Source organism: Megalops cyprinoides, chromosome 4 (assembly GCF_013368585.1).
Source record: "Megalops cyprinoides isolate fMegCyp1 chromosome 4, fMegCyp1.pri, whole genome shotgun sequence".
Lineage (NCBI taxonomy): Eukaryota > Metazoa > Chordata > Actinopteri > Elopiformes > Megalopidae > Megalops > Megalops cyprinoides.
The window spans coordinates 16,219,060-16,238,324 of NC_050586.1; the positions used below are offsets into that span (position 1 = coordinate 16,219,060).

The 19,265-nt window shown below is 46.5% G+C and overlaps 1 protein-coding gene across 2 annotated transcripts in view; it reads right to left on the minus strand.

Moving 5' to 3' along the window:
- Positions 1 to 2,537: 2,537 nt before the first annotated feature.
- LOC118776018 (coronin-1C-A) overlaps positions 2,538 to 19,265 on the minus strand; it is a 50,836-nt gene continuing 34,108 nt past the window's right edge. The window contains exons 3-11 of one of the 2 annotated variants that reach the window (XM_036526058.1): positions 10,487 to 10,609; positions 9,035 to 9,164; positions 7,953 to 8,134; positions 7,392 to 7,511; positions 6,703 to 6,807; positions 5,567 to 5,712; positions 5,130 to 5,187; positions 4,492 to 4,734; positions 2,538 to 3,034 (exon numbers count right to left, since the gene is read on the minus strand). In XM_036526058.1, coding sequence (XP_036381951.1) covers positions 2,915 to 3,034; positions 4,492 to 4,734; positions 5,130 to 5,187; positions 5,567 to 5,712; positions 6,703 to 6,807; positions 7,392 to 7,511; positions 7,953 to 8,134; positions 9,035 to 9,164; positions 10,487 to 10,609 — 1,227 coding nt within the window. In that variant the 3' untranslated portion in view covers positions 2,538 to 2,914. The remainder of the gene's footprint in view (positions 3,035 to 4,491; positions 4,735 to 5,129; positions 5,188 to 5,566; positions 5,713 to 6,702; positions 6,808 to 7,391; positions 7,512 to 7,952; positions 8,135 to 9,034; positions 9,165 to 10,486; positions 10,610 to 19,265) is intronic. The other variant, XM_036526059.1, reaches the window with a different exon arrangement.

Below are 19,265 nucleotides of genomic sequence, written 5' to 3' on the forward strand. Positions count from 1 at the left end.
TTTTTCCACTCACTTCCTACGTAAGTGGGCATTCAGTTATAACCAGTGCACCCTCCTCACAATCAAACTGCCCCCACCCACTGTGGCATGCCACTGCCTGAAATGCACTTTGCCGAAACCTTTTCTATGGCACTTTCCAGTCTCTCTGACAATGAGGCAAGCTTTATAAAGGCTAACAATGGAAACTCCCCAATTAAAAATCAAGCACGAAAGTAAAACATTGCTGCCTTTGGCAACATGGTCAAATAGTCAAAAGCATCAAGCTCCTCCCCATCTGAGTTTTCAGTTCCTTTGCCCAGAATTCTAGAACTGAAAACACTGACATTCTCACTACTGAAAGTTGTCCAGCTGAAAGTGGGCGAGCAAGCTGTTCTACACCCATAAAAGCATGATTGTAAAACATCTCTGGGGACAGTTGTAAACCCCAAAGTTGAAAACCTTGAAAAACAGGCACAGTAGAAAGACTTGTGCTAGCCAAGCAAAGTAAATAAACAGTACAATGAGTAAAGCAGCATTACTACAAGTTGCTAATAAGCACAACTCCTGGCCTGTAGTCACTGTGAAAGCCTATATCTGCATAATGCCTTGTATCAATTTCCCCACATCCCACTCCAAATGTAAATCAGAAACCGAGAGGAGCATGACTTTCCCCTTTAAACAATGACACACAGGGTATAGCTTCTGCAAACCCTGCTTTGATGTCAGCTAGTTTAAAGACAGTCAGCCACACCAACTGTCAAATTCAGACTGGTAACTAAAACAACTGAGCTGTAGTTGAAGGGTCGTCTTTATATCTTACGCATGTAGATGTGAACGAACACTCCGCTGAACCAGTGCGAGCTAACCGTCTACAGTGCTTCGGACATTGTTCTCAGGCCCCGCAGGAGTGAATGGGGTCCCCAGAGGGGAAAGAGGATAAATGGACAACGAGGGGAGGATCTTGGCTGACCCTTGATTGACCACTGTACAAGTAAATACAAACAAAGGCGGGCTTTTGCGTCTCAGCTCAAGATCAGATCAACTACATGCACACAAGCTTTTCAAGAACATTACATTTATTCAAGTCATCCCATGTGCATCACAACTCAGTGCTGAGCTTTTAACAATATTAAAGATCATTTTTCAGGTTGGCTGTGCAGTCTCCTATGTGACCAACACAAAGTCTTGGACAACACGTTCAAGCACAAAAGGAGAACCAAAGACCAAAAAAGGACAACTGAGATCAGGGAATAGGTCAGGCATGAAAACTGTTGGTATTAGACTTATAGGAATGCATACAAGACTCAGCCAGTCTCTTCCAAATTGAATACAAGAAAATTCCCCCAAATCCTCTAGTGTCACCACTCAATTTCAAATTTAGGACACTAGTCTATTATTACAAAAACCATGTTAAGTCTGATTTCTTTACCTGACAAACGGGAAAAGACACAAAAACAAAAATAGGGACAAGCTGAAGTTTCTCCTGCTCAGAGTCAATCAAGGAAGGACTCAAAATACCAAAGCAAACTAAGAGATTTTGTATTATGGTCTCCCAGATGATTGTTACAGTCCTTCTTATATATACACCCTAAGTAATATGGCAACTGAAAACATCAAATGGTCAGAAAAGCCTGAGAGTACAATCATGTATCAGAGTGGCCAAACATTTTATACCTAGCATTCTGTTTTTATTAAACTTTGGGGAAACTAACGCCAAGTTAAAGGCAACTTTCAAAATCATTCACTGTCTGGCTGCCACTGACAATGTCAGACAACATCCATCAGCAAAGGAGGCATATTTAAATGTTTCCAGGTAGTTCATCGGACACAATGTGAGACTAAACGCATCTTTGCTACCAATTCAGAGAGAATCAGAAAAAAAAAGTCAGAAGGCAAGAGAGAAGCAGAGGAGTAGACAAACAGTTTCAAAGGAGAGATAAGGTCTTATGAGATTTATTGTAGAGAGAATTTCTTTGAATGAGTAAAATCTTTATTGCATGCATAAACTGGTGTCAGAAAGGTTTTGATGAGAAGCAGGCACTCTTGACAGAGCAGTCCCTTAAAGTGATCCACTGGAAAGGAACGGTTGGAAACTGCTCTCAAGACAACCTTTACAACAGCCAGAGGGGAACTACTAGATTTGCAAAAACATTTACAGCAGAAAAAGGCCATACAGTTCCACCGCGCCTCAATACCTCAACGCTCTAAATGGGCACCCAAAAGAACATGGCAGCAAAAACAACAATTTAATATGAGAAATTATTTCCTTCCCATTCAATGAGCAAATACTTCTTTAGCTGGTCGGTCAAAATTAGCTTTTATCCCCCATTGGTACATTTTACAGTAATAAGATTGTTTGCTGAAATCCCCCCCCCCCCCCCCCTCATATATTACCATCCTATTGCATTGTCCCTTATAGTTTGTATCTTGAACAAAAAAAGCAAAAAAAAAACAGAAAAAGCAAAGCAAAATACTGTCAAGGAGATGTGTAAACAAAACTCCTTTAAAATTTGGCAACAAAAAGTTAAGGGAGAAATGCAATACTGATAGCTACATATAAAACATTTGGGTATACCACAGTAAATAAAAACTGTTCATGTCGGAATTTTCTTGGTCACAATTTAAAATATAAGATAAAATTAAGACTTCTCCATTAAAAAAGACAAATTGCCACTTATTACAAAGGTATGATTTTTTTAATAAAAAGCTGGAATATTAATTGCAAGAGTTTGCCTTTTCTTTCTCTCTTTCTCCTTGTGTGTTGTAATGGGGCTGTGGGTGAGGGGCAGAGGGATAAGAAAAAGTTCATCTTGGAATGTTGCTTGGGATCATTGCTCGGCGGGCTTCAGGCGGAACGCTGTCAAGATTGGCAGTGACGGGCCCCGCCCACCTCCCAGCCAATGGATCGTCCTGAACGGTTGGCAGGGGAGGTTACTTAGATCGCAACCTTGGACATTTGCTCTTCTAGTTTGATGATTCGCTTCTCCTGACTGCTGATGAGGTCCTTGAGGGATTTGACTTCTTTCAGGATCTCATCCAGCTTGGCTTCGTTTTTCTGGAGGAGAGTAATGAGAAGGATTGGGTCAGAGAACATGCATTTCTCAGAAGCTGATCCAAACATCCAGTACACACTACATTACACAAACACGTCACCCTGTTTCTGAAGGCCACATCATATTTAACAGCAGTTAGAAAGTCAAGGGCTTATAACTGTGTCCTCTAATTGGATTTTCCAAGCAGTTGTTCCCTGTATCAGTGTTTCCCAATCCTGGTCTCAGGTACCCACTGTATATACTTACTTCTGCTAAAACGTCTATCATTTACATCAGATTAAGATGAATGTTTAGTGGCTTTTAGATTTGTTTTGAATCGGTTGTTAAACAAATCTATGGCTGGAGCATTGTCTTAATCATAATTAAACTAAATTGGTTGTTCAACCATCTATAAAAAGTTTTTTCAGCTTGAACATAATCCCAAGTGTTTCCTTTCTTCACAGGTAAGAAGCAGTGCTTGTAACCAAAAGGTTGCTGGTTTAATTCCCTGCTGGGGCACTGTTATAACCTTTGGCAAGATAACCCACAACCAAGCAATATAAATGGATAAAACTATAAACTATATAAGCCTCTCTGGATAAGAGCATCTGCTAAATGACAATAATGTAATATAATGTAATGGTCAAAAGGTATTTAGGCCATTGCAGTTTTTCCAACACACAGCCACCTTGGTGTTGAAAAAAGAATGTCACTTTAAGTACAACACAGCCCATCCTGCATGAGGTTTTGCAATGAGGACGGCCTGTTCAGAATTACTACAAACATATGAAATACTACCAATTTTGCCTTTCCGGTATGAAGGCTCCACATTAAAACGGCGCTGCAAAGCAGAAAGCTGTAGGCTCCATGGGGACCCATCCCAGATGATTACAGACTACAGGTTCAGATTAAGGGCTGGGTCTCTCCCAGTTTGCCTACTGATGGGTCTGCTGTGTTGTGGGAGAGGTGGGGCAGGGAGGCGAGCGTCAGCCCGGCCGGCGACAGCAGCATCTACTGACGCTGTGGGCAAAGGGGAAAATTTAGAAACCTCTGTGTGAAGTCTGGCAGAGCACGTTACACTGCAGCTACATATTCTACAACTTAAAGGGCACATCTGCGAAGCACTCACCCAGTGTCGGAAACCAGTTAATGACAAGATCTTGGTCTCAAGAGAAATTCAGTTTTGAACGGTGTGCAATACACTGGTAGCTAATGTGCCGCTCCTTAAAACAAGGAGGAAGTAACAAATCTGGAGACACATGTGACACATGTGTGCCTGACGTTTCCTGAGCGCTTTGTGGATGGCTTCCATGCTACATAAACAGGAAACAATTGTGTGGCCGCACAAGACATTAGATGGATCAGCTGATGTTAAAATGAAATACAGACAGCGTAAGTGCATTGTGGGCCGGGGTTGCCCACAGCGACAGTACATCAGGACCACCATGGAGTGCTAGGTGCCAGAGCCATTGGTACTCACTATAGATGGGGTGGGGGCTGCCGTCTTGTGGGCGGGGCCTGTGTTCTCCGTGTTCTTGGTCAGCTTGTTATCCAGGATGTTCTTCTTGACCACCTTGAGGTCGCGGTTCTTGCCGGGGATGTAACCGTGCTTGAGGGAAATGAGGATGGGGTCGCCGTTCTTTCCCTCAAACCATTCCTCTGCCTCCAGGGCGCAGTCGGGCCCTGCCGTGTCGGGGTACAAGTCATCCTGGAACAAGTCCGACTGCACGACAGAAGCACAGAAAGTGGCATCAAGGGATCCACTAACACTCATGGACACATACCTTTAAACCTAATAAGGGAAAGAGAGGAAGGCTTGGGGGGAAGACCAGTACTGTAGGTATTACTAACTTGTACATATGTCAACCTAATACTTGTCATTACCTTATCATTATCTTATCATGGACACATAGCTTCTAAGCACATTCTTACTACATTATTCGTCATGTAGTTACATTTGACTATGAATCTGATAAGGAAGTCCATAAGGTATGGCTAAGTATTTAAATGTATCACATGTGGAGGCTCTGAGATGGTCTCCAAGCTGCTTTTAACGTAAATATTTCAGCACAGCTCCCCCCTGTGTTCAGTAATGAGTACCACAAATGCAGGGCTTACCTTTCTTGGCACAGTCATAATAATAGGCTCGCATTTTCTCTCATGCAGTTTATAAAACCTATGAAAAAAAATAACATGAATATAAAATGCTCTGTGATCCATGACAAAGCAATAATGTGAATAATGACACACACAATCAATCAAGACAAAAGACCACTGTTTAACTTCTGGTCTTTGAAAGTCCAACTATGAATTAATTTCATATCAATATATTTACTGATGCCCTCTTCATTCTCCTTACTCTTTAGAAGCTGGAGTTGACCACCACAGTTCAACCCCAGCTGTGGTCCCCCTCGTTGGAACTCAGAAGGGGTGCAAGGGTGCCCTCTACTGGATAAAATCAGCTAATACCTTTATTTGTTGAAAAATTGCACACATGGGGACATCTGAAACCGCATTCCGCCCCTCACGTGTGGAACAGATCTCCGGAGGCTCACCTGGCGATTTCACACTTATTGACATCCAGCCCACGCTTGGGCATGTAGCCCATGCCCCTCTGAGGCTCCTTGGTGGTGAAAGTGTTGAGGTAATGGACGAAGGGCGCCTCGTCTGTGATCTCGAAGTAGCGGATGCTGCTGTCACCCTTCACAACCGAGAGAGGATCAAGTGGTTAACCACCATCTTTACATTTCACCATCCTGCCTTAAAATGTGTTGTGAACACCTAACCTGGTTTTATCACAGTAAAAAATCTGTTTTAAACATATGATATTCCACTTTTCCAACTATACAATAAAAATCTGAGATATACATACTGAATCCATTAAAAAAAAACTTCTAATGATAGATGATCTAAAATCCTAAACGCTACTCTGTCATAGTATTAGCTCATGTATGAGATATGTTCCTACTTGGTATTGGCATCTGGTATTCTGACGGGTAGAGTATGTCATATATATCGAGAAAGATCATATCAACATTAAGTACAGCATCACTCTGCTGAACAACATGTAACACATAAGCCTGATCTAAGCAGTGCATCAATGTAAAACAGCTTTGGGAGACTCTGGTGCGCAGCGGGTTGGGCTGTCCTCCAGAGTGAACGTGTTCTCATCTCAATGTGCACCACCAATCTGACAGTAAGCCTCCAACATCTGCGAGCAAAAACCTCAGCTACATACTGCGTGTGAAAACTCATGCTGCTGGGAACCTAAAAGTATTTCATACAACGCTGTTACATTTCAGTAACTGGTCTCATGACAACTGGCAATCATTACAACATGAGTCACAGCGCGGGATGTGATTCTATTTTTTACCCGTAATATTCAATCATACGGATGTGTGGACACAGCACTAGTTTTGAGGTTCATTCCCGATGCAATAACATTTTATCACAAAGCAATTTTTCATGACAAAACTAAGAAGCTGTAAGAGAGAGTGGTCATGCAAGGAGGCTTTCTTAAAAATGGAAATTCATTTTAAGAAAGCAATGAAATTGCTGACTTGGCATGAAAGGCTCTGCAGTTACGGCTGAGATGCCTTGTGCTGTGTCCATACTACACACATAATGGCCGGGTGCGAAATGAACTTTCTCACACGGAGTCACGCCCTACTGTCAGCAGCAAATCTCTCACCTTTCCACACAGGTAGACCACATTGGTGTCAGGGTCGTAGAAGGGAAGAAGAACTCCATTGCTTGTGTCCAGCTCATGCACTGAAATTGGCTCCTCCATGTTTTGCTGATATTAAAAGCAGTGATTCAGTTCCAGACCAAAAATATTGACAGTAAGGTTACACAACCAAAAGTAAAGCTTGATTTTTTACACATCCGGTTAGATCCTGACTTTAGACATTCTTCTCTAAAGTGACAGACTAATGGTATTCCACACACAATGAAGCAGAGGGACTATAAAAGGCAAACTACAGCAGGAACTAGGAGAAAAGTTAGGATATTTTCATTCTCTCAGCATTTGGGGAATTTACATTTCTTTTATTGATCAGTCCAGAAATATGGCAATAAATAAAAATATTTTTTGCTGTGTACTGTGTGGGGATGACAATCTGCATGCTAGAAAAATACAACTGCAAGTTTTTAAACTGTGTACGTCATTGAATCTGAAATTCTTAGGTCAAAACAGTAATGTCTTTCTCTAGTGAGCTGAATAAGAGAATCTAAAGAAAACATTCTCATTGTTTTAATTGATGACATAAAGGCTTCTGGGCTTCGTTTTGGATCACTGCATGCATGTGCACCGCACATAAATACTGCACGTCCAGCAGATGGAAGAACTGTGGGGCCAGGGCTTGGTTCTGGGGGACCTACCGGGTTCCAGAGGGCCAACTGTCTCTCGCTCATGCGGCTGAAGCCCGTGGTGAAGATGTTGCCATCGGCTAGGAAGATGGCTCTCATGGGCCGCGCCCCTTCATGGGCCTTGTCCTTCTCCTGTAGTGCAGAGCGGACGAAGTGTGAGGGAATAGGAGGAAGCACACAGGGGCACATTTTAGCCAGTAAAGCAATGTTTGTATTGGACTCTTTCTTACATAATACATACAGTTCCTTAGCAGATTTTCTTATCTAAAGGGACTTCAACCACAGTTCTTTTTTTTTCTTCCCACAGTACCTTACCTAAGACTACAAAAGATAGCACTGGGGCAACGTACCAGCAGCTTTTGGGTTACAAGCCCAGTTCTTTACCACTATATCATAAGGATTCCCAATGATACATCTACTGCTCTCCATATCAGATACAGACATGTACCAAAATAAATTTACCTTTGTCCTACTCCTTTTCTAATGTGTCTCTGCAAGACGTGGCTGTACATTTGCACATCGTGGCTATACATATGCATCCCGGTGTGAAACGGATAAACGAGAGACACTTACGGCGATGATCTCTTCCTTGCGAGGGTCGATGACGCGGATCTTCTTGTCCTTGCAGGCGGTGCAGATGAGGCTGCCGTTGCGGTTCCAGCAGGCGCTGTAGATGACGTCAGGGTGCATGTCCTCCAGGTTGATCAAGGCCTCGCCGGTGCCTACATTCCAGATGATGATCAGGTTGTCGCAGCCTGGGGAGAAAAGGGAACAGGGGTGCGTCAAGTTAGATGGGTGAGGGAGGGAAGAGAACATGTGCTACTTAGAAAGGCTTGTGTTTTACTACCACATATACATACGGTTTACACTTTTTTAACTAACAAATATGTCATTTCCTTGAATTTCCCTACTTCACTGTCTGAAATACCCCCCGTGCATTTATAAAAGATGTACTTTAAAACATATATATTGGATTGTCTGTTTGAGGACACTTGATTCTGTTTCAGTAAAATATAGAGTTAACAGTCACTATGCCTGTGGCTGCATTCAGTGGGAGGATATACAGGGACAGGCCCAAGGCCGGCAGAAAAAGCTTTTTAGGCTTTCAGGGAAAACTGCTGCCAATAGTGACGCAAGCTCACAGCAGGTGACTGAATTTCCCTGATGGGGATTAGAAGGAAGGCAGACTGTGGCGCAGATTAAACAAAAGAAAGAAAATAATGAGATGGTCAAAATGACAACAGGTGAACCCCCACTTCATTCATACTGCACCAGCTGAAGAGAACGAAAAGCAACCTTCCAATGCACAAGATGTAAGACGTAAAACCGAAGGAAACCCGCTTGTGTGGGCAGGGGAGTTTGGAAAAATGCTTATCTTTACAGGACTCAAATAGGACCAGAAAACCATGTTTCAGGTACTTTTTTATACTCCTGATAAGTCAACTAAAGTCTTCCATGAGTCAACCACAGTCATAAAGACGAATTGCCAAGCTCTCATTGCACAGAAATCCATCTTCTAATCTCAGAACTAAACTGGCTCATACGGTGCTTTGTGAAGCCTGACCTAACCAACTGCAACAACAGTTTATTTGCAGTCTGAAGTCAAAGTCAACTTGCAGCAGTTACCCTACCAGCAATCCAAGAAGCGCACTCACCAGCACTGAGAAGGACGTTGCGGGCCGTGGGGTGCCATGTGACGATGCCCACCCTCTTGGAGTGCCCCTCTAAAACTACCACAGGCTCAGCCAGGGAAGTGGTCAGTCCATTTTCAGGGATCTGCCATACCTGGGGAAATAATATGTGTTGGTGAAAAATAAATTAATCCAAGCAGATCAAGAGAAAGGGAAACTGCTGTCACTTATGAGGTTGTTCTGACCAGACAAAATGCATACTTATTCATGTGTGAAATGGGCATTCTTTGGTAGGTCTGGTTGGATATTCTCATTAAAACAGTACATTCAGTTGAATACCCACATAAAAATGCTATCCAAAACTGAAATCAGCCTGACATTAGGAATTGTGTACTGGGGGCAATTCTGTGGGCTACACTTACAACGGTAAGTCTGTAGATGGCAGCAAAGAGCTTAAACCCCTGCGACCTGATATCCTGATATCCAGATAGTGCTACTCTTCTGGCCAGAAGTGAAGGAACTAGGACCATGTGCCAGGCTCTTGCCAAGCCGAGATAGGATCAGTTCTGTATTCCTCATAAGTGAGTCTCAGGAAGGCAGGTGACACAGAGGCCTCTTGTTCTCGTCATGCAGAGAGGAAGCTTGGTGTTCCAGTTTTGCTCATGGGAAATGGGCTCTTAGCGAAATTACTGTCAGGTCTGAGGCCATCGCTCATGCTGTCTCCTGTTAAGAGCTCCCATGTTCTGCACAATTAATCCTGGGACAGAAAGAGCACCTACATAGAGGAGGGTTACTGTGCAGCAGCTGAGTGTCTAGAACAAGACCCATCCTGGTGCTGAGTGCAACATGTGAAGCATCTTAACCGCTGTATTCATTCATGTGCAGATCAGCCATATGATACTTTAGGGAAGATGAAGTTTGTTCTCTGGCTGCTAGTTTCAAAGGGAAGTGAACACTCAGATATGTTCCTCACTTGTGAGGAAGTGGGGAAAAAATCATGACTTGTTGCTTTGTTTCATGGACCCAAATAAGGAGAGGCTACACTTATAGCTTGCATGAACTCAGACCATGGATAAAAACCATTAATCATCCTCCGCTGCTGATTTGCATTTGACAGAATGCAGCCTGGCTCCCTGTGGCCTGCTGTAACCTCAAAGCTGGGCTTACAGCACTTCGCCACAATCAATACTGCATTGCACAAATGCCTTTATAAGGGGTTTCACAAAATATGTCATCTAATGGTTACTATTCATAGCCATAAAAGCTGTGTGTGTGTGTGTATATATGCCTGTGTGTACTGTGTATTCATGAATTTTCAAAGCACACAGGCATATGTGACAGTAATGAACAGTTCAGTGAAGCGCTTGGGGAGCACGGTGGGGTGGTATTGGTGAGTGAAGAGGAGAGCCTTCATTTTCTCATAAGGGGCAGATGTGGCTTCCACAGGAGGGCGAAACGGAGAGGCGTCCGTCATACCATCACAGTGCAGTCCTCAGAGCCGCTGGCGATGACCTGGTCGTTGTGCGGGCACCAGTCGATGTCCAGCACGGGCCCTGTGTGGCCGCACACCGTTGGGTAGGCTTTGTCAATGCGGCCGGTCTGCCAAAAGAGAAACGGTGAGCTTAGTTCATGATTCTCTGACAGAAGCTTAAAAAACAAGGCTAAAACAAGTGTTTCACAGCCTGTCTCGATTTCAGCGATGGAGGTGCCTTTGGCCCCGCCCCCTCCGTGTGACTAAATTAGACAGACGGGGACAGCTGCAAAAACCTCTCCCACCTCCATTTTTCCACCTCCTCCTTTGACAATGCAGAGCCTCAGTTCATGTGGTGGAAACATTTCTTTATAGAAACTACTGCAACAAAAGTAATCTGAAAAAGGCAGAGATCAGCCATTTTGACAATAGAAAAGGGGAGGTCTGGGAAACGAGTTAACATACTGAAACGCAACCTTCCACAAGGAATAACCCCGTAAGTTTCCGCCGTGCACCAGAGGTCAAGGACTTTGGCGGGAGTTGTAAAAAAAAAAAAATGTGCCTTTAGACGTGGAGGATCTAGACCCTACGGGGAAGCTTGAATTATTGCTGGGGGAGGGAGACATGGCTTCTGAACATAAGCTGAAATGACACGCTAGACCTGCAGTGCAGTCTCAGAGGGCCTGCACTGCTCGGCCTGCTCTCCGGCTCTGTTTGAAGCAGGCCTGCTCTGCGCACGCAAACCCTGACATCTCAGCGGAGGATAACCACCGCCTCTCTACTGGGCGCTACTTTCGTATCAAATGTACATTACAGGGCCTTCCAAACAAGGGTGACTTGCACTCATTTAAACCCACGAGTTTCAGAAAATGCACGTGGGACGCTCCTCCTCTCTTCCTCAAAAATTCAAAACAAAACTGACCTCCTAAGCAGACCCTTATATAATGCCTTATACAACACTGAAGACAGATGTCCAGAAATACCTTTAACAGCCTTGCAGTCCTCAACACACAAAGGTCCCAGACAAAGGCAGGCTCTTCTAGCCAATCAGCTGACTTCCTGATGACATCAGCCTGCTGGGGGCCAGTTCACGACCTTTGACCCCGTATGAAAGTCAGGTGCCCCCCGGTTGTGTTAGGGGGAATGAGGGCCGCGGGGCAGAGCCGCCCACTCCCTTTGTTCTGCTAATTCAATCAGCCACTTGCAGCGTTTGGTGCATGACGTCACCGCGGAACATGTCTGCATCCCTATTTAGAGCATCATGGTTTTCTTGTAAAAGTTACTCACTGCCCACAGTGGCGGCTAAACGTGCTGATATCGGCATTATTTTTTTGGACAAGGGTGCCATTACAAGGACGGCTTTAGGGTTGAACCAAAAAGTGCTATATTCGCTCACTCATGCTTTCCCACATTTCTATTAGGTCACATGTTCAGCCTTATTTCCTACGGTGTAGGGCTCCTTGCAATTTCACAACATGCTCACCCAACGTGACCTTACAGAACACCCCACTGCCAGCTGTCACCTAAATGGTTGCCTAGGTAACAACCGCAGAGCTATGAAAGGGGGTGGGGGGTGCAGGCAGACAGACAGTCATTTCATTAACCTGTAAGTGACAGGGCTTCAGGGTTTATAACTGAGCTGCTTCCCACTCAGAGGATTGTGGGCCTGCTTCCTTAACACACCCATTGCCCAAGGCATCAAAGGGTCATTTCTGAGTCAAATAAGCCACATCCTTTCAAAAGTGTACATAAAGCGTGATGACACAGGTGTGGGTCAGAATATAGACATGATCCCAGAAAGGAGAGACTACACACACTGCCATATCACAGAAGGATAATGCTAAATTCACAAAGTATTCCCTTTTTCCCCCCCCCCACACATTCAAGAAAATGCAAAGTGTGCATATGGTGACAAAGAGAGCACCGGCCAAGTGCTTCCGTCATAAGAGCACAAGAGCAGTGTCATTTCAGAGTCAAACTATCTAAACCACAAAAGTTAAATGTGCCTGGTAAGGGGAACAAGCCCAGTCCATGTTGCTGACGACAGTTGTGGACCGCATGCTCGAGCTGAGAAAAGCCTTCCTGTGTCCGACTTCTCATTGTTGGAGATTTCCTCAAAATTTCACAATTATTTACCGCTGGTGCCATTCAAAACACAAAGGACGACCAGTTTTAACTGGATTGCATGCGACGCTAGCCCGTAATTATGTCTTTCTAAACACTGGGTGACTCATGGCCAGAAGACCCTGACATTCTGCAGCACAGAGAGGTTGTTTTTCGTTTCATCGCTCCATTCCTCCGTTTCCCCTAAACAACTTCGACATGGTTTGGATTCTGAAAACAACACACTGGACCTTTTGTTCAGCTTCCTCTGAGAACTGTCGGTTAAGGAAGTGACTCAAAACATCCTGAGTGTTACATTCTGATCATAAAAAAATGGCCCCATAGGCCTCATAAACATGTCTCTCAGATGGCTCTTTTATACCGTGGTGAGGGACATTCCATTTTCATATAACGTGGCTGCCAATGACTCTGGTTTTTTGGACAGGCTGTCTGTGGCTGTTTTCCTCCATGTTATCTGTGTCGCCAGGCCCCTTCAGGCTAACAGGTTGGATGCCGCGCACTGCGCGGAGCGCCTGAGGCCCCACATGACCGCCACAGAGCTGGGACGTGACACATGCTCCGACTGTAAGCTTGAAGATCAAAGTCCGCCCCCGCACACCCCGGCCGTTTCAACCGCAGGGGCCGCTGCTACGCATGCAAAAATCTGCCGGCCACCGTCGGAGGAATCTCACTCGGGCCGCCGGACTGGTTCTTTCTTCTGGGCAGGAGGTACCACACCGTCTGCTGAGCCGGTGTCACCGTGAAAGAGAGGAAAGAGCATCTGGGGGGGGGGGGGGGGGGGCACAGACAAATCTGGCATGGGTCCAAGCGCATGGCCCAGATTCCAAGCAGCAGTCTGAGGGCGGTGCACGCTTCCTGCTTGGGGGGGGGGGGGGGGGGTTTGACAAGCAGAGGAAGGACAGCATTCTGAACTGAGAGTCACATCAGCACAGCCAGGTGTGCAGGGAGCTGAGGCAGAGCCAGGGTAGACTGCCACCATCCCAGGGAGCGTCACATCAACTACACTCCATTTGTTCGAGGCTTAATCCCGCTGTGAAGCCACAGGCCTGCTGCACAATTTTTGTACTTCGTTCTAAGGCTCGGCTACAAGCAGGGATTTCGGAAAGAGAGCGTACCGCTCCCCCCACAACAGTCTTACAGCACGTCGAGAGCGCACTTCCAACTCAAAGCCCCTTCAGTGCACACCCTGCATTGTCTTCCCCCAGCCGGCGTTTACTTTTCAACACAGCCCTAGCACTTGGGGAGTCTGACGCGCCGAGAACGTTCTAACAACTCAAGAAAAATATACATGAAAAATCAAAATGTGATTTTCCATCATAGGACGACGCGGCTCTGAAAGGCCCCACTGCACAGCATTAAAAAAGCCACATGTTAGACTGGGCTGGATGTCAGTCCTCTCTCAACGGGCAGCTGAATTAATGCTGATTTGGTCCTTTTCGAGCTGCGGTTTGCTGTTTATTTTATTATAGAGTATTTAAGAGGAAAACAGAGAGCAGAGGTAGCAGACTGCGGCACAGGGCTGCTGGAGGAGGGTGCTGCATGCCCTGGGAGCCTGCGGCCCAGATGCACGCAAGCTCACACACACACACACACACGCATGCTCAAACACGCATACGCATTCTGCAAGTAACTGGGCCTAAAGCATAAGCAAGCTGTCATTATTCATGGCTAATCAACCTCTGAGACCTTAAGTGATTCCACAGAATGCCCCTCTGGGCCCAGCTCGCTCGGAGGAGGGAGCAAACAAGAAGCCCCGACAGGACGGACTCACCGGGGTGTTATTCAGGGGCAAAACAGGAAAGCGGTGCTGTCTGGTGTGGATGGAGTTTGCCTGTAGTCTGTGTAACCGCTGCAGTGATGGGCACTGAATCAAGCACACCCCCACTGACCTCCATCCTCTCTAGATTTGCACCATAACTGCCCATGAGCATAGAGAGAGAGCTGTCAATCGTCCACCTTGGAAGGCTACTGTTAACATTCCAGTCATAACCATGAGGCCTGTGGAGTAGCATTATACTGTTTTCTCCCCATGTCTGTGCTGTCCCATTCAGACGCACACAATAGGGTTGACTAGGTGTTTAAAATGCCACAGCATCACTTGATGTGACGCCTTTTGGTCTACTTCCTTGGCTGTGCAAAAAAAAAAAAAAAAAGCTTTTGTGCATTTTTATTTCCACACGCAAAAACAGTTTTCAGAGCTGATATCAATGCTTCATACTCAATACAATTAACCTCAAAAAATAAAAAAAAAAAAACCTCACAGTACTTCATGAGAAAGCCCAGATCATTTGTCCGCAAAACCTTCAATGGAAACGTGAAGGATCGACACGGACCATCCTTTGTGGTGTCAGTTGAAGGAGGCCCATTTAAAAAAGAAAAAAAACCAAACAAAAAAAAAAGGGAGACAAAAACACAACACTGCCCAGCCCATCGCGGATCCCAAAGCCGCGGAAGCGCAGGCCGCAGAGATGGGGCGAGCCCAGGCGCGTGACGGGGGAGAAATACCGAGGCCGCCCAGGAACCCGCTGGCAGTGGGAGAGAGAGCGCCGGGGCTTCCACGCTAACAGCAGAGAGCCGCTGCACGTCCAGAGGCCGCTCACAAGGCCCCCGCCGCCGCGCCAGCAAATCGCTCCACATTCCACACCTCGGCCGCCACCGTGGCTAAAGGGGAGCGCGGAGGAGGAGGAGGAGGAGGCCCCGTGTGTTGAATTTATCGCCTTTTGAGCCCTTAAGTGTGTTTGCTTTTGGTATACACAATTAAATTCCAGGGTCAGAAATCAAAACAAGGGGAGCTCCTGTCAAGCCTGAGATAATATAATTTGATAGCGTGGCCCGTCTATTTGGGGAGTTTGGAAAAGAGGAACGCCTGCGGCAATGAAATTACTGGGATCGCTGTGTGAGTCCGGCTGCCAGTGAACTCGGAGACCCCAGACGCGCTGTTAAAGATGGCTAGTACTTCTGACTGCGGAGCCGTTGCTTTGGACTGCAATCACCTTTATGAACACTATCCAGAACTTAGTCATCACGATTACTACAATTATTACCGCCTGCTAAATAAAACCGAGATGGCCTTGGCTGGGTTTAACACGGACATGTCTGGAAACTGTCCATTAAACACTGACCATTTTTCAATTTAAACTATGAGGGGTGGGGGTGGGCTGGTCTAGACTTCGTTTACCGCACAAAGCTGCCTAACCTGCTTTGACTCCCTCAACCGCTGTTATGAAACCAGAACAGCCAAGTTGTTGGGAGTAAGCATACGTTTTGGGATCGCGAACGTCTCCCCCGCCCCTTTGGTTGGCTTGAGTGACTTTGTAAACATATACAGCCATACCCAGCCTCTGGGCTGATCCAGCTTCATGCTCTGGGATTATCCCACCGGACTGATGCAATGCGCTCCAGTCCGCAGCCTGCGTGTTGCAGCACTGGGCTGGTAATGAGCACTTACACCAAAGACGCGTTGGGGCGCTTTCAGAACAGCAACCGCAACGGCGCACAAAGCAAACCCCGGCTGAGCACCGCGGGGCCGTTACACACACTCGCTGACAGGAACGCGTGGGGTAACGGCACAAACTGGCAGCGCGACGCCTGGCAACCGCAGCCAGCTGCTTGGGAGTGCGCCTCTGATCCGTTTCAGATGCCCCCTGGGGTGGGTGCGGGTGCCGGGGAATCCGAGCGGATCACCTGCGCAGGCGGGGAAAGGCGCGTGACGCGGGAGCCAGAGCGCAGCGGGGGCGCGGCCTTTCGCGGTGTTTCTGCTGGTGTACGGCCAGACACGGATCCGCTCACTCCCCACTCACTCACACAGAGACGCTGTGTGCTTTATCGATGAGCCCAGCTGGAGAAAAGGGGTGATCGCTCCATGACTGAGATACACATGAGCAGAGTGAAGCACGGGCCACCCTGAATGACATTACTATTCAGGGTAACACTGGCAGTCAGAGATGACTGATCTGTGCCGTGGCTACGTCAACGAAAATGACACTAGGGAGGTTGCTTTTGATTGACACAAATCGTACAGCAGACTGACTCTGGTACAAAGGGAAACCTAAAACACATCTAGTTATTCCTGTGTATTAGAATGGGGGATATTCTGTGCTGGGTTTCAATCTGCCCCCAGCCTTAATCCAGCACGCAATTTACTTGAGATTGACCTGCCTAAAATTTGCCAACAGTCTGAAAACGAAGACGCAGCGGGATTGGTGGAGAGCTGGAAACCTCTCGCTAATCATGCACGTCTGAGAACTAACACAAGCCGCCTTCCCAAAATGAAACGGAAAGCCAGATGAACGCAGATCCCCTTGTCACAAACTGAATAGCACAGAGTTGAATCTTTCACCGGGCAATGTCAAACAGCTGCACACCACCCCTCATACACATTGTGAACTAACCAGACTGAGCATCGGGCCAAAAAAATACACATCCCAAAATAATCACACAGCCTTTATAAGTCAAAATTATTTTGGGACCCGGTGGATGCAATAAATGAAAGGCACCAGATATGCAAATCACTGCACTGCATGGGGGGGGGGGTGTTTTGGAGCAGGGCCCAGGGAAGCCGACAGAAAGACATCTGTTTTGTTGCAGCAACAGCAGAGCAACACTTTGGTGCTCCGTCTCTCACTTTGGAGGTTATAACCCTGAATGCTTTAGTGAGATAATCGCTCAAACCATTAACTGCTGGAAGAGCAGGGATTTGGCAGCCTCAGAGCACAACAATCTGGTCCTCCTTTTAGGTGGAGGGTATCAGATGACACCCTGTTCTTTCATGTTTTAAAAGGTACACGTCTTGCTCTCCAACACACACACACACACACACAGCACAGGAGAGAGATGCTCCTTCACCATGCAGACTCCCATTGGCTGCAGCACGGATGGGAGTGGAAATTTCCACTTCCTCAATTCCTGCGCCGACCTTGTGGCAGTGTGCATCTGTGGCCTTGCCTGTGCAGCTGAAGCAGTGCCCCAGTCAGACCCCAAGCTCTTTTGTTTCAGGATTCTCAAAAGATTGGGGTGGGGGGGTGGGGGGGCTATGTGCCTACTGCTGCGGGTTCCTGAGGCGCCTGACACAACCGGAGAGGCTGTGGATTTGAAGAGGGGCGAGAGGCAGAAGGGACGGCGGACAGGGGGGAAAGAGAGCCTGGCTCGGTGGAGCGGAATGTGCATGCCCGTTGTATGCCTGAGCTGCCGTGTTCGGCGCCAGGGCCCACCGCGCCAGGTGGGAACTTCTCATGCTACTCATCTATGGTGCTCCTAGACACCACGTTCCTTATACCTCTAAACTCCAGACAGAGTGAATATCCAACTGTGCAGAGAGAGGGGAAAACCCGGAAAAAATCCCAGCACAGAGGTAGAACACATGTATAGAGTAGGCATTCAAAGGACAGTGTTTGTATGACCCCATTCATTCTCATTAAACACCAAAAGGGGAGAATTTTACTAATGGTTCCCTCAGGAAAACCTTTGTGATCAGGAGAGCCCCCAGCCCACCCCTTACAGAAGCCTCATTACTATATGTTACTTTTGCAAGGTCATTAAAGCAAATGCCATTATCTTTCCAGGGAGGTTCTGAGAGCATGTGGTTAAAATCCTGTGAGGATCTTTTATGGCGATCTCTTTTTCCACATGTACAAAATGAAGTCTGTCCATTTAAACACCCCTCAAAGTAAACACTTAACAGCAGAGAGAAAACAATCAACACAAGGAGTAAAATTAAAAATTTAAAGTGCTATTACTGTACCAAGGGAAAAAAAAACCTTCTCTAGAGACATATTAAGAATGCAGTGGACCTGGGATGGGGGGTGGCCAGTACAGTACAGCACTTGACTTAAACTGAAGTATCTTACTTCACATTTTTCTTCCCCTTTGCCACTATCCCAGAATCCACTGGGCACCAGCCCTGCTCCCAGCCAATGGTGAGGCAGGGAGGAAATGGTCCTGGAAGGCTGACAGGCGGAGAGCTCTGAATGGCCATATATGGTAAAATCTGCTGTCAGCAGGACTGAGAGCAGCAACAGCAGCAGCGGGCTCCTGGAATACAGATCGGGGGAGAGAGAGAGAGAGAGAGAGAGAGAGAGGAGCAGCACACAGGGAGGGGACACGCGCGCGCACACACACATACGCGCGCATACACACTGGGCAGGAGGGAGAGAGGTGTGTGCGGGGAAGATGCCAAGGATTTCACGAACCACGCCGTAGCCTTGGGCAAGAGAAATTTGGGGTTTGGATACAAACAGCGCACTAATACAAAACAAATCTTTCCTTCCTCTCCTTCAAGGTGGAGAGTTGCGTCAGGATTAGGGAAGCACCGGCCAGACGTTGAGCTACCGACACTCTAGGTGACCCGGCCGTCTTTCCAAAGCCACAGGAGGCCAGAACGTTTAATGGTGGGAAGTGAACTGCGCAGAAATTAGGGGGGCAGAAAAATATCACCCAGAGAGCCAAGTCATCTACGTCTCTTGTTTTGCACATGCTACAGAGCACCAAATGCAGAACATGAAAAACATGGTGGATTAACACAACTATGAGCTTCCAGCAAAACCATTCAAAGCTATTCTTTTATCAAAGAAAAACACTGTAAGACAGACATAGTTTTGATTGCATTTACTTGCATTTATCCTCCTACCCAGCTATTTCTCAGTGGCCATCCAGTCTGAAAAG